This window comes from Lepidochelys olivacea, assembly GCF_965140295.1.
Source record: "Lepidochelys olivacea isolate rLepOli2 genome assembly, chromosome: 5".
NCBI lineage: Eukaryota > Metazoa > Chordata > Testudines > Cheloniidae > Lepidochelys > Lepidochelys olivacea.
In genome coordinates this window covers 131,229,315-131,242,693 of record NC_140415.1, presented here as the reverse complement: position 1 = coordinate 131,242,693, position 13,379 = coordinate 131,229,315, and the positions used below count along the sequence as shown (strand labels likewise).

Sequence of the window (13,379 nt, the reverse complement as noted above, 5' to 3'; positions counted from 1 at the left end):
TAAACATGGGCTCAACTTTTCTATTATTATTATTTATTGCACACAAAAAAGACATTAAAAACACTAAGGCTGCAAAGTCAAGCCCTTCAGTTAGAAATTGCCAGAATGAAGGTTGTCCATGCCACTGTAACAGGGCCCTATTGTGAGTCTGCTTTTTTGATAGTCCATTAATTACATGATCACAAACTATTTTTTCCCCACAGGACCCCTGCATCCTTCAGTGACTTTGCAACTTTAACACTCTTTTAACATAGTTTTGCGTGTAATTTTCTGTTTTCAAAAAACAAATAAAAAATACAGAAAATCCATCACATGGAACCATATTGACACCCACAGGAACATCAGCAGGTTGAAATCTTTAGTTCCACTGCATGGACCTCTGCTGCTTGAGATAACAGATGAACTGATAGCAGTAGTAGGTTGTCATTCTCTGTGAGGAGCAGCCACTGGGGGAGGCAGGTGTGAGACAGACATTTTCCCAGTGGTTTTCACAGCTATTTGCTGACAGTTGAGGAATATTGAGACTCAGGAATAATTAGTTCCATTCAGGTTCTGGAGGAGAGGACTAGATCACCTTCTGAGGTCTCTTCCAACCTAATATTCTATGATTCTATGATTCTAGTGCTCCCAGGCCCTTCTGCCTCTGTCTCACCCAGCCACTCCCTATCCTGCATCTCCCTCCCCACCCTGGCTCCTTGTTCCAGTTCTAGTCTCCTCACCCAGCCAGTCCCATATCCCCTCCTCCCCCCTGATTACTCATCCCAGTCCCAGTTTCCTTGCCCAGCCAGTCCCAGTCTTCCCCTCTGGGGTTTCTGTCTGAGTCCCAGTCTTCCCCCTCCCTGACTCTGTATCCCAGTCTCTGACCAGGCACCTCGTCCCGGGATCTTTGCCTCATTCTCCTTGCTCAGCAAGTGCCAGTGTCTCTCCCACCCCAGCCTCCTCATCCAATCTCCCTGCATTTCCAGCTCTTGTTCCTTCTGTGTTCAACTCAGGCTGTTTCATCCTTCACTCTGCATGGCCCAGCAGGGGGTGTGGGCACCAGAGAGACAATCCCCCTATTTTCACTTCTGGTGCCTGGCACCACAATGCTCTGCAGCACCCAGGAGCAGTGACTTCAAGAAAAGTTCTCGTGAGCCCCTGCAGCCTTTGCAGTTCAGACAGAATCTTCAGAGAATTTCTCAGCCAAGCTCTAACAAGTCTGTACTGAGCATGTGCAAACTGATATTTTTCAAAGGCTCATAACCAAAAGTGGACAGTTTTTTAACAGGAATAGCAAAGGCACATCCCTGATGCAAAGGCCGTACCCCTACCAAATTTCAACTGCCTGCTCCACAGCATGGAGATGCTAGATTCTCAACACAGGCAAAACAACCTGTTTGTCGCTAATATAATTCTTGGGAATGGCTGAGCCATTTTAGCTGAAATTTTCCCAGAAATGTCAGCTGGCCTGGAAAATTTCAGCCTGAATGGTCAAAGTTTGGCAAAGTTATAAGCAACTGAAAACAGGGTCTTACAATGGGAAGTATCAAGCAACCTTAATAATAGGAAGCCCTACCAGGTCTGCCTATAATATTTACCATAGAACTACCTACCTGCCAACATATCAAGTGGCTGAAATGAGGTGAGTCCTGCCCCGAGAAGTGGGAGGCCTGATGAGGGGGAGTAGGAGAGTGAGCCCGCCTCACACTCACCTCACAACAGCAGCTCCTGTGGCTCTTGTTCTGTGGGGCTGGTTGGCTTGGCTGCTCACTCTAAGCATTGCAACCTGGTCCCTGGTGCACAAGGGTACAGTGCCACTCAGCTTTGGCCCAGCCCTCCAACGAGGGGTGTGGCTGGGCCAAATTTGAGGGAGTGATGCAGTGATCCTGTGCACCAGGTTGCAACGTCTGGAGTAGGGAGCCAAGCGCAGCCATCCTCAGGGGGACAGAAACTGCTTCAGCCAGTACATGGGGCTTTGGAGGTCAAAGTGGGACTCTATAAACAGGAGAGTACTCAGTAGGGAGGTGATTTTACCGCTGCATGCAGCACTGGTGAGACCAGTGTAAGAACACTGCATCCAGTTCTGGTGTCAATGTTTTTAAAAGGATATTGTAAAATGGGAGAGGGTGCAGAGAAGCCACAAAAATGATCTGAAGGCTGGAGAAAATGCCTAACAGATTTAAAGAACTCCATCTGTTTTGCTTATCAGAAAATAATATTGAGGACTTGATTACAGTATACACAATACCTGCAAGGGGAGAAAATCCCAGGTACTACAGGGCTCTTTAATCTAGAAAAGAGAGGCATAACAAGAACCAGTTGCTGAAAGCTGAAGCCAGACAAATTCAAATTAGAAACACGGCACAGTGTTTTACCAGAGATGGTAATTAACCATAGGAACCAACTACCAAGGGAAGAGGTAGATTCTCCATCGCTTGATGTCATCTAATCAAGACTGGGTGCCTTTCTGGAAGATAAGTCTTAGCCAAACACAAGTTACTGGGCTCAGTGTAGGGATAAGGTGGTAAAATGTAATGGTCTGTGATATACAGGAGGTCAGATGAGGTGATCTAATTTTTCCTTCTGGCCTTAAACTCTATGAATCTGTGAAGGATCTCAAAGTCCCACAAAACCTAGGACTATTGGGAGGTATGGAATTACTGATCCCAACTAAGTTCAGAGCCCCATTGTGCTAGGTGCTGTGTGAACACAGTGAGAGACAGTCCTTGCTGTGAAGAGCTTGCATAGTTACAGACAGCTGATGCTGGTCACCGGAGCTGGCAGTAGAATCAATGTCTCCTGACTTCCAGTCCCATGATTTATCCACTAGTTCATGCTGCCCCCCAGTGTCAGGCACCTGAATAGTTCCACTGACCACTGGGCCATAGTTCATGTGGGCGCATCACATGGAGAGAGACCTGGGGAGTCTAGAAGTTGAGATCTGCTAAACAAGGAAAAGAATAGCACTTTATAAAGCCCAGGGCTGCCATGACCCTCATCATCTGAAGGATTCCTCCCAGATTTCTAAAGCGGCTGGGATTTATGGAATTCTTTGCCCAATACTTGTACTGTGTCAATGCTCGCACATCTCAAAGGAATAGAAAACAGAACTGGAATCAGAATCATAGAATCATAGAATATCAGGGTTGGAAGGGACCCCAGAAGGTCATCTAGTCCAACCCCCTGCTCAAAGCAGGACCAATTCCCAGTTAAATCATCCCAGCCAGGGCTTTGTCAAGCCTGACCTTAAAAACCTCTAAGGAAGGAGATTCTACCACCTCCCTAGGTAACCCATTCCAGTCCTTCACCACCCTCCTAGTGAGAAAGTTTTTCCTAATATCCAACCTAAACCTCCCCCACTGCAACTTGAGACCATTACTCCTCGTTCTGTCATCTGCTACCATTGAGAACAGTCTAGAGCCATCCTCTTTGGAACCCCCTTTCAGGTAGTTGAAAGCAGCTATCAAATCCCCCCTCATTCTTCTCTTCTGCAGGCTAAACAATCCCAGCTCCCTCAGCCTCTCCTCATAACTCATGTGTTCCAGTCCCCTAATCATTTTTGTTGCCCTTCGCTGGACTCTCTCCAATTTATCCACATCCTTCTTGAAGTGTGGGGCCCAAAACTGGACACAGTACTCCAGATGAGGCCTCACCAATGTCGAATAGAGGGGAACCATCACGTCCCTCGATCTGCTTGCTATGCCCCTACTTATACATCCCAAAATGCCATTGGCCCTCTTGGCAACAAGGGCACACTGCTGACTCATATCCAGCTTCTCGTCCACAGTCACCCCTAGGTCCTTTTCCGCAGAACTGCTGCCTAGCCATTCGGTCCCTAGTCTGTAGCTGTGCATTGGGTTCTTCCGTCCTAAGTGCAGGACCCTGCACTTATCCTTATTGAACCTCATCAGATTTCTTTTGGCCCAATCCTCCAATTTGTCTAGGTCTTTCTGTATCCTATCCCTCCCCTCCAGCGTATCTACCACTCCTCCCAGTTTAGTATCATCCGCAAAAATCCAAATGACTGAACTGGGTCTGGTGAAAAACTGAAACTGATCCTGTTTCTCCTCTCCCCAGTGCCGATGGACGTTTTGAAGGCTCCCTGATGACCAAAGCCATAGTGAAATACAATGGGCTTGTTACCTGGACTCCACCAGCCAGTTATAAGAGTTCCTGCACTATGGATGTGACGTTTTTCCCATTCGATAGACAGAATTGTTCCATGAAATTTGGATCCTGGACCTATGATGGCAACATGGTTGACTTGATTTTAGTAGATGAAAATGTTGATAGGAAAGACTTCTTTGATAATGGAGAGTGGGAAATCCTAAATGCCAAAGGCATGAAAGGCAGCAGAAAGGATGGGTTGCATTCCTACCCATTCATTACTTACTCCTTCGTTTTAAGACGCCTCCCACTCTTTTACACTCTTTTCCTAATCGTCCCTTGCCTTGGATTATCTTTTCTAACTGTGCTGGTGTTCTATTTGCCTTCTGATGAAGGGGAAAAACTTTCATTATCTACATCCGTTTTAGTCTCCCTTACCGTTTTTCTTTTAGTAATTGAAGAAATAATACCATCTTCTTCCAAAGTCATTCCTCTGATTGGCGAGTATTTGTTGTTTATTATGATTTTTGTAACCCTATCAATTATTGTTACTGTTTTCGTTATTAACGTGCACCATCGGTCCTCAGCAACCTACCATCCTATGGCTCCCTGGGTTAAAAGACTCTTCCTTCAAAAGCTTCCTAGGCTATTATGCATGAAGGGCCATGTGGACCGCTATTCCTTTTCAGAGGCTGGAGGAACTATCCCAGTGTCAAAATCAAAGATCTTGGGCAAAAAGAAACAGAAACAAGTCAAGGATGGAGAAAAAATTGTGATTGCTTTTTTGGAAAAAGCTGCTGATTCTATTAGATACATCTCTGGCCATGTAAAAAAGGAGCATTTCATCAGGCAGGTAATGTTAACACGTGAAGAGTACATGGTTGTTCTAATAGAATGAAGATTTTTTTTCATCTACAGCCAGCATAGTTAAATAACTTGTCTTTTCTAATACCTACAAATAGGTTCTTTAGCCACCTAAATGCCTTGTATCTGTTTTACATCAGCATAGCTCCGCTGATTTCAGTGAAGGTATTCTTGATTTACACCAATGTGTCATATCAGAATCACACACTAAATATTAAGTATATTTGGCTCTCCAAACTTTTTTGCCCCAATTATCTAGCTGTCTGTTATGATGTTCATTTAAAAAAATGAACATAGAAGTGGAAATAACATGGAATTTCCAAAAGATATGATTTTGTGGGGTGATGTATAGAGACAAGTTATGAAAAAGAAATAGAGGTTTTGTTAGTACCGTGCTGAAAGGAGCTGTTTGTTGTAGCTACTTCCAATCAGTGGTAAATAATTAATTGTATCCTTTGTTCTGAAGCTTCAGTTCTGAGAGTCTGTTGTTTCCATCTAGCTTTTAGCAGTGGATCAAAGCAATCTGGCCCCAAGATATAGAGAGTTATTATTCTTTTTAAAATTTCCCTGATAACTTCAGAAGATCACTGTGATAGTAGAAATGCAGGTTATGGACAGAGTGGGTTGAAGTGTTTTGAATGATAAAACCAAAAAAGGAAAAACACCAAAAATTTTCAGTTACAAAAAAAAGTGATTTTTTTTTTAAAATGAATATTGTTTTCAAAAAACTTCAAAACAAAAATGTGTCCGAGATGTTTATGAATTTGTATTTGTTTGCTCCTTGGCCGGCCCTAGGAAGGGCATGGGAAACGCTCACAGATCCCCTGCCAGATAGCTACAATGGCTACCCTTAGCCTGGAGAAAGCTATTCAATTCATCTGAATAGTATTAAGGGGAACTTACTCAGGGAAAGCTCCCTTCTAAGCGAATGTGGGCTCTGCCACCATGCACGTTGCAGGCTCAGGTCATTAGTTACCACAAAAATTCTGAGGACTCAGTCTTGAGCTTCTTTATGCATTAAGCATCTGCTACTTCCCTGCATATATGAGCGGGGAGTGAATGGGCAAGGGAGGGAGTGGGTGGAACCAATGCTTTGGTCCCACACCAGGTATGCTGTGTTAATGAAAGTGCCCGGTAGAGAAAAGTCCATGTATGACTCTTCCTCTAAAGCTGTATAAAATTGTCTGGGAATCTTATATATATGCTCGCAGCTTAGCCACTTCATCCTGCCACCTCTGTATCTGACAGTCCCAAATGTACAAGAAAAGAGCAGGTTCGGGTAAGTCTCTCTCCCCAGTATCCTTTGCAGTGAAGACTGATGCAAAGAAATCATAGTGGGTGTGTCTACACTGCAACCATGTCCGCTGACTTTGGCTCACAGGACTCTGGCTCATGGGGTTCCAGGCCCCAGCCGGACGGGAACATATACACTGACATTTTGTAGCCCTGCAGCCTGAGCTATGCAAACCGAAGTCAGCTGATCTGGGCCAGCCGCGGATTGCAGTGTAGACATAGCCTTAGTGTCTCAGCAACAACCTTGTCTTCCTTAACTGCTCCCTTTAGTCCATGGTGACCCAGTGGACCTACTGATTCTTTTTCAAGTATCTTGCTTCTGATATACATAAATAATATCTTGTTTGTTTTCATACATGTAGCTTTTTGCTCTTCACAATCCCTTTTAGCCTTTCTAATTTCCCTTTCACATATTCCCTCCTCAGCCTCAAGTTCGATTGGCTTCACAAGGGTCAGATTTCCAAATTCGGAACGATTTCTTTTGGTTCAAATAGGCTCCCAAGCCCTGCCGGTTAGCCACGGCAATCAGCTTCTTTCCTTCCTGATTCCCTTTTGTTCTGGGCACTCACCCCTTCTGGCACTCTAGTATTGCTTCCATACGTGGCATCTCTGTGGTACCTAAGGGTTTTACTTTCTTTCCTTCTGACTGTGGGACCCTCTTGGCTAGCTGCCTCATTTTATAGAAATCACACAACCATACCTGCTCCTTCCCCAGAGTCAGGCTAGAACCTTGGCCTTTTAGTGCCAACCTCTACCATGTGAGCAGCCTCGTTTTACTGAAATCTCTCTTTCTATAAAAAGAAAAGGAGTACTTGTGGCACCTTAGAGACTAACCAACTTATTTGAGCATAAGTTTTTGTGAGCTACAGCTCACTTCATCGGATGCATACTGTGGAAAATACAGAAGACGTTTTTATACACACAGACCATGAAAAAATGGGTGTTTATCACTACAGATTTCAGAGTAACAGCCGTGTTAGTCTGTATTCGCAAAAAGAAAAGGAGGACTTGTGGCACCTTAGAGACTAACCAATTTATTTGAGCATAAGCTTTTGTGAGCTACAGCTCACTTCATCGGATGCATCCTGTGGAAAGTTTAGAAGATCTTATTATATACACACAAAGCATGAAAAAATACCTCCTCCCACCCCACTCTCCTGCTGGTAATAGCTTATCTAAAGTGATCACTCTCCTTACAATGTGTATGATAATCAAGGTGGGCCATTTCCAACACAAATCCAGGTTTTCTCACCCCTCCCCCCCCCACACAAACTCACTCTCCTGCTGGTAATAGCTTATCCAAAGTGACCACTCTCCTTACATTGTGTATGATAATCATACACATGATTATCATACACAATGTATATGAATGTATATTATCATACAATGTGTATGAACGCCTCAGACGTTCTTGTTAAACCCTGGATTTGTGCTGGAAATGGCCCACCTTGATTATCATACACATTGTAAGGAGAGTGATCACTTTAGATAAGCTATTACCGGCAGGAGAGTGGGGTGGGAGGAGGTATTTTTTCATGCTTTGTGTGTATATAATAAGATCTTCTAAACTTTCCACAGTATGCATCCGATGAAGTGAGCTGTAGCTCACAAAAGCTTATGCTCAAATAAATTGGTTAGTCTCTAAGGTGCCACAAGTACTCCTTTTCTCTTTGGAGTCTGTTTCTGAAGTTTTCTGTTGTAATATCGCAACTTTCATGTCTGTAATCGCGTGACCAGAGAGATTGAAGTGTTCTCTGACTGGTTTATGAACGTTATAATTCTTGACATCTGATTTGTGTCTATTTATTCTTTTACGTAGAGACTGTCCAGTTTGACCAATATACATGGCAAAGGGGCATTGCTGGCACATGATGGCATATATCACATTGGCAGCTGTGCAGGTGAACGAGCCTCTGATAGTGTGGCTGATGTTATTAGGCCCTGTGATGGTGTCCCCTGAATAGATATGTGGGCACAGTTGGCAACGGGCTTTGTTGCAAGGATAGGTTCCTGGGTTAGTGGTTCTGTTGTGTGGTATGTGGTTGTTGGTGAGTATTCGCTTCAGGTTGGGGGGCTGTCTGTAGGCAAGGACTGGCCTGTCTCCCAAGATTTTTGAGAGTGTTGGGTCGTCCTTCAGGATAGGTTGTAGATCCTTGATAATGCATTGGAGGGGTTTTAGTTGAGGGCCGAAGGTAATGGCTAGTGGCGTTCTGTTATTTTCTTTGTTAGGCCTGTCCTGTAGTAGGTGACTTCTGGGAACTCTTCTGGCTCTATCAATCTGTTTCTTCACTTCCGCAGGTGGGTACTGTAGTTGTAAGAATGCTTGACAGAGATCTTGTAGGTGTTTGTCTCTGTCTGAGGGGTTGGAGCAAATGCGGTTGTATCGCAGAGCTTGGCTGTAGACGATGGATCGTGTGGTGTGGTCAGGGTGAAAGCTGGAGGCATGTAGGTAGGAATAGCGGTCAGTAGGTTTCCGGTATAGGGTGGTGTTTATGTGACCATTGTTTATTAGCACTGTAGTGTCCAGGAAGTGGATCTCTTGTGTGAACTGGACCAGGCTGAGGTTGATGGTGGGATGGAAATTGTTGAAATCATGGTGGAATTTCTCAAGGGCTTCTTTTCCATGGGTCCAGATGATAAAGATGTCATCAATATAGCGCAAGTAGAGTAGGGGCGTTAGGGGACGAGAGCTGAGGAAGCGTTGTTCTAAGTCAGCCATAAAAATGTTGGCATACTGTGGGGCCATGCGGGTACCCATAGCATGCCGCTGATTTGAAGGTATACATTGTCCCCAAATGTAAAATAGTTATGGGTAAGGACAAGGTCACAAAGTTCAGCCACCAGGTTAGCTGTGACATTATCGGGGATAGTGTTCTTGACGGCTTGTAGTCCATCTTTGTGTGGAATGTTGGTGTAGAGGGCTTCTACATCCATAGTGGCCAGGATGGTGTTTTCAGGAAGATCACTGATGGATTGTAGTTTCCTCAGGAAGTCAGTGGTGTCTTGAAGGTAGCTGGGAGTGCTGGTAGCGTAGGGCCTGAGGAGGGAGTCTTCATAGCCAGACAATCCTGCTGTCAGGGTGCCAATACCTGAGAAGATGGGGCACCCAGGATTTCCAGGTTTATGGATCTTGGGTAGTAGATAGAATATCCCATGTCGGGGTTCCAGGGGTGTGTCTGTGCGGATTTGATCTTGTGCTTTTTCAGGGAGTTTCTTGAGCAAATGCTGTAGTTTCTTTTGGTAACTCTCAGTGGGATCAGAGGGTAATGGCTTGTAGAAAGTGGTGTTGGAGGCATTTGTGCTGGAAATGGCCCACCTTGATTATCATACGCATTGTAAGGAGAGTGATCACTTTAGATAAGCTATTAGCAGAAGGAGAGTGAGGTGGGGGGAGAGAAAACCTTTTGTATTGATAAACACTCATTTTTTCATGGTCTGTGTGTATAAAAACATCTTCTGTATTTTCCACGGTATGCATCCGATGAAGTGAGCTGTAGCTCATGAAAGCTTATGCTCAAATAAATTGGTTAGTCTCTAAGGTGCCACAAGTCCTCCTTTTCTTTTTGTGAATACAGACTAACACTCTGTATTGTTACTCTGAAACCCTCTTTCTATAGTGTCACTGTCACTCCCCCCATCCCCAAGCTAATCTGCATAGCTGTAAATGAAGTGTACATAGCAGTTAAGCTTGTTAAAGAGCTTGCTAGCCCTAGTGATTGAAGTCCTCTCTTTAGCTGCTGGACAATAGCAGGACAAGCTTCCCACAGCCAAACAGCCCTGCCAGCGTACCTCATTCAGGGAGGGAGGGGACTTTCTCTGAGGGCATCACCGTCATTCTTCCTGCCTCGCTACATGAACCAGGCACCAATCAACCCTGTCCTGCTCCCAGTTTTCCAGCTCTCTTACATTCAGATGTAAAAATGCCACAGCAGCCACTATTTTGCGGCAGAGCGTGGCTCCAGTTTGGCCTCTCGGTCTCTTGCCTGGAGGTCAGAAAGGCTTGTTTAGGCAGCCTGCTAGCAGATATTCTTAAAAGATGTCTCTTCTTTTGTACTCCTGGCATGGGTGTAAGCTGTTGGACCACTTAGGGTATGGCTACATGGCACATTAAGCTGGGGCTGCGACTCAGGTTTGAGCCCAAGCCCCCCTTCCATTCACACACCAATCAGTCTGATTTGGGTCAGCAAGCACACGGGCCCTGAGTGGACCCTGCTGCAGCGTGGGTCAGAACCCGAGTGCTCCTGTGACTTAGGTCCAAGCCCTGTCATTTTGCAGCAGGGCACAGCTCCAGCCACAGGCCTGTGTCAGCCAGTCTGCATAGTGCCATATGGCCTTGTTAGCATGGCTCTGAGACCTGGGTCCAGCAACTGTAAACTCAGGTTTACAATGCAGTGTGGCTTTTCAAACGCAGGTTTGGAAACACTCAGTCCACAAGCCCGGTCTCAGAGACCTGGTTACAATACAGCATCGAATAGCCTGACCAGATAGCAAGTGTCAAAAATCAGGACAGGAGGTGGGGGTAATAGATGCCTGAGTGAGAAAAAGACCCAAAAACTGGGACTGTCCCTATAAAATTGGGACATCTGGTCTCCCTAGCATAGACATACCTTGAATTACTTATTCTAGCTAAGGGTAGCAGGGTAGGTAATTTTCAGAAAAGGATCAGTTTTGGGTGTGCATGATTCTTTCTGATGACTAAGTTTCAGAGTGACTAGGTTGGCCAAACAAATGGTAACTAATGGACCAGAAAAAAGAAAAGGAGGACTTGTGGCACCTTAGAGACGAACAAATATATTTGAGCATAAGCTTTCGTGAGCTACAGCTCACTTCATCGGATGCATCTGATGAAGTGAGCTGTAGCTCACGAAAGCTTATGCTCAAATAAATTGGTTTGTCTCTAAGGTGCCACAAGTCCTCCTTTTCTTTTTGCAGATACAGACTAACACGGCTGCTATTCTGAAACCTGTCATAATGGACCAGAGTCACCAGTACCCTTTAGCACCTCTGTACCACTACTGAAACACAAAGCAGCCATAACCCTGCCAATTAAGGTGCATTTAGAAGAGCTGGAGCCTCTTGGTGACTCTGGCCCAATATCTGCAATGAGTTAAAAGGGGATCTACAGGAAAAACAATATTTTGCATTTTGATGTCTGTGTCCATGGTCACAGGCTCTCCGTGTGAAACTGGGAGGATAAAAACTTTCTCCTGGTTTGTTTTACATTAGGCATGCCGGGATGTGCCAGAACTTACAGCTGGGAATGCAAACTCCCATTTCTTCCTCAATGCACTGTGTGTTTTAGGCTCTGACCCAGCAAAGCACTCAAACCTAGTGAAGTAAATGGGACGGCTCACATTCGGAAAGCTCTGCCTGAGGCTTTGCTGGATCGATGGCAAAGTACTTGAGGGTGAACCTTTTAAAAAATTTTTATCAAACCATTTTAAGGCCCCAATCCTGTAAACACGTATACGTGTGCTTAATTTTAATCACTGCAGCACACTCATTGGAGTCAATGGGACTACTCAGGTAAGCATGTGCGTAAGTGTTTGACGGATTGGGGCCCAAGGGAACAATATTTATGGCATTGGCAACATTTGTTCAAAATTATAACTAGCACAGAGCATATTTTAATTGCAATTTTTGCAGCTGAAATATATTGAAACTTGTAAGAAAAAGAACCAAGCTAATATTGTTGTTATTGTTTCTTCTAGGTAGTTCAAGACTGGAAATTTGTAGCTCAAGTCCTCGATCGGATCTTCCTGTGGTTATTTTTGGTGGTGTCAGTGACAGGTTCTGTTTTAATATTTACCCCCGCTTTACAGGCGTGGTTAAGCAGCAGTTTATAGGAATAAATTCATGTGTTAATGTGGAGAATGGCTGAAAGATACAGTTGCCCCTTGAGACTGATGGGTCTTTTAATTTTCAATGAGTGCAGGGTCGACAAAACCAAATTGAGATGGAAATGAAAATTCATTGCCTTCTGGCTGCAGTAAATGATATTGATAATAATAATTATGCTTCTCACTTGAATAGTGCTTTACATCTGCAAATTGCTGTACAACTTGAGGGCTCAATTGTGTAACCCTTAGGTTGCTGGGTATTTACTTGCCCATTGAAATCAATGAAACTACTTGTGCGTGTAAGTGTTCATTAATGTGAGCAAGGTTTGCACAACTGGGCCCTAACTAATTAATCCTATAAAGGCTGATTATATTACAATATGATTTCATGATTTTTTTTTTGAAAGGTGACTGTTTCTTTTTGATCCAAATAGTCTGTTAACAAATGGGATCCTCATGTATTAAATATGCTACGTTCAAAGAAAAATTAAATAGTCTAGGAATACACAGGGCACTGATGCGCTAAGGTTTTGTCAGTCCACCTTGTTATCTTTAAGTGTAATAAGCACAGCTGTTTTATATACCTATCTAGGTGTTTCATAACCGGCTATTACAAGGTGTGTGTTTGTGCATTAGAAAATATAAACACGTTACAGGTGGGATTTTCCAAAGTGCTCTGCTTTGGCATAACTTTGCTCCCATTGAAGTCACTAGAATATAAACCCTAGGATTAGCAGGTTTGTGGGGACAGAATGTCTTAACTCCCCCTAGAAGAACTGAGGGCATACTCTTACCTCTTCCAGATTATTTGCATACCTTGGTTTCTGTCTCCCCCATTGGTAAATGAGGAAAATTGTGGGCCTGTACTGGCTGGCAGGTATAATTTGCATTTATGTCAGGAGGCATTCCCAAAGCTGTGCAATCTGAGTTTGCTCATGTTCCAGACTTACAAACTGTGATACATTTTCTATGTAATTTCAGGTACATGAAACCAAGGGTTAAGTGTAACAAGACTGAGAGTCTGGGAGAATAACATGAGAGGGAAAGGAGTCCAGGAGAGCTGGCTGTATTTTAAAGAATTCTTATTGAGGTTACAGGGACAAACCATCCCGATGTGTAGAAAGAATAGTAAATATGGTAGGTGACCAGCTTGGCTTAACAGTGAAATCCTTGCTGATCTTAAACACAAAAAAGAGGCTTACAAGAAGTGGAAGATTGGACAAATGACCAGGGATGAGTATATAAATATTGCTCGGGCATGTAGGAATGAAATCAGGAAGGCTAAATCACACCTTG

At 44.1% G+C, this 13,379-nt stretch overlaps 1 protein-coding gene across 2 annotated transcripts in view; it reads left to right on the top strand.

Moving 5' to 3' along the window:
* CHRNB3 (cholinergic receptor nicotinic beta 3 subunit) overlaps window positions 1-12,441 on the top strand; it is a 47,184-nt gene extending 34,743 nt beyond the window's left edge. Inside the window, exons 5-6 of one of the 2 annotated variants that reach the window (XM_084629451.1) lie at window positions 4,057-4,939; window positions 11,955-12,441. In XM_084629451.1, the coding sequence (XP_084485577.1) occupies window positions 4,057-4,939; window positions 11,955-12,089 (1,018 nt within the window). In that variant the 3' untranslated portion in view covers window positions 12,090-12,441. The remainder of the gene's footprint in view (window positions 1-4,056; window positions 4,940-11,954) is intronic. The other variant, XM_084629452.1, reaches the window with a different exon arrangement.
* Window positions 12,442-13,379: the final 938 nt, after the last annotated feature.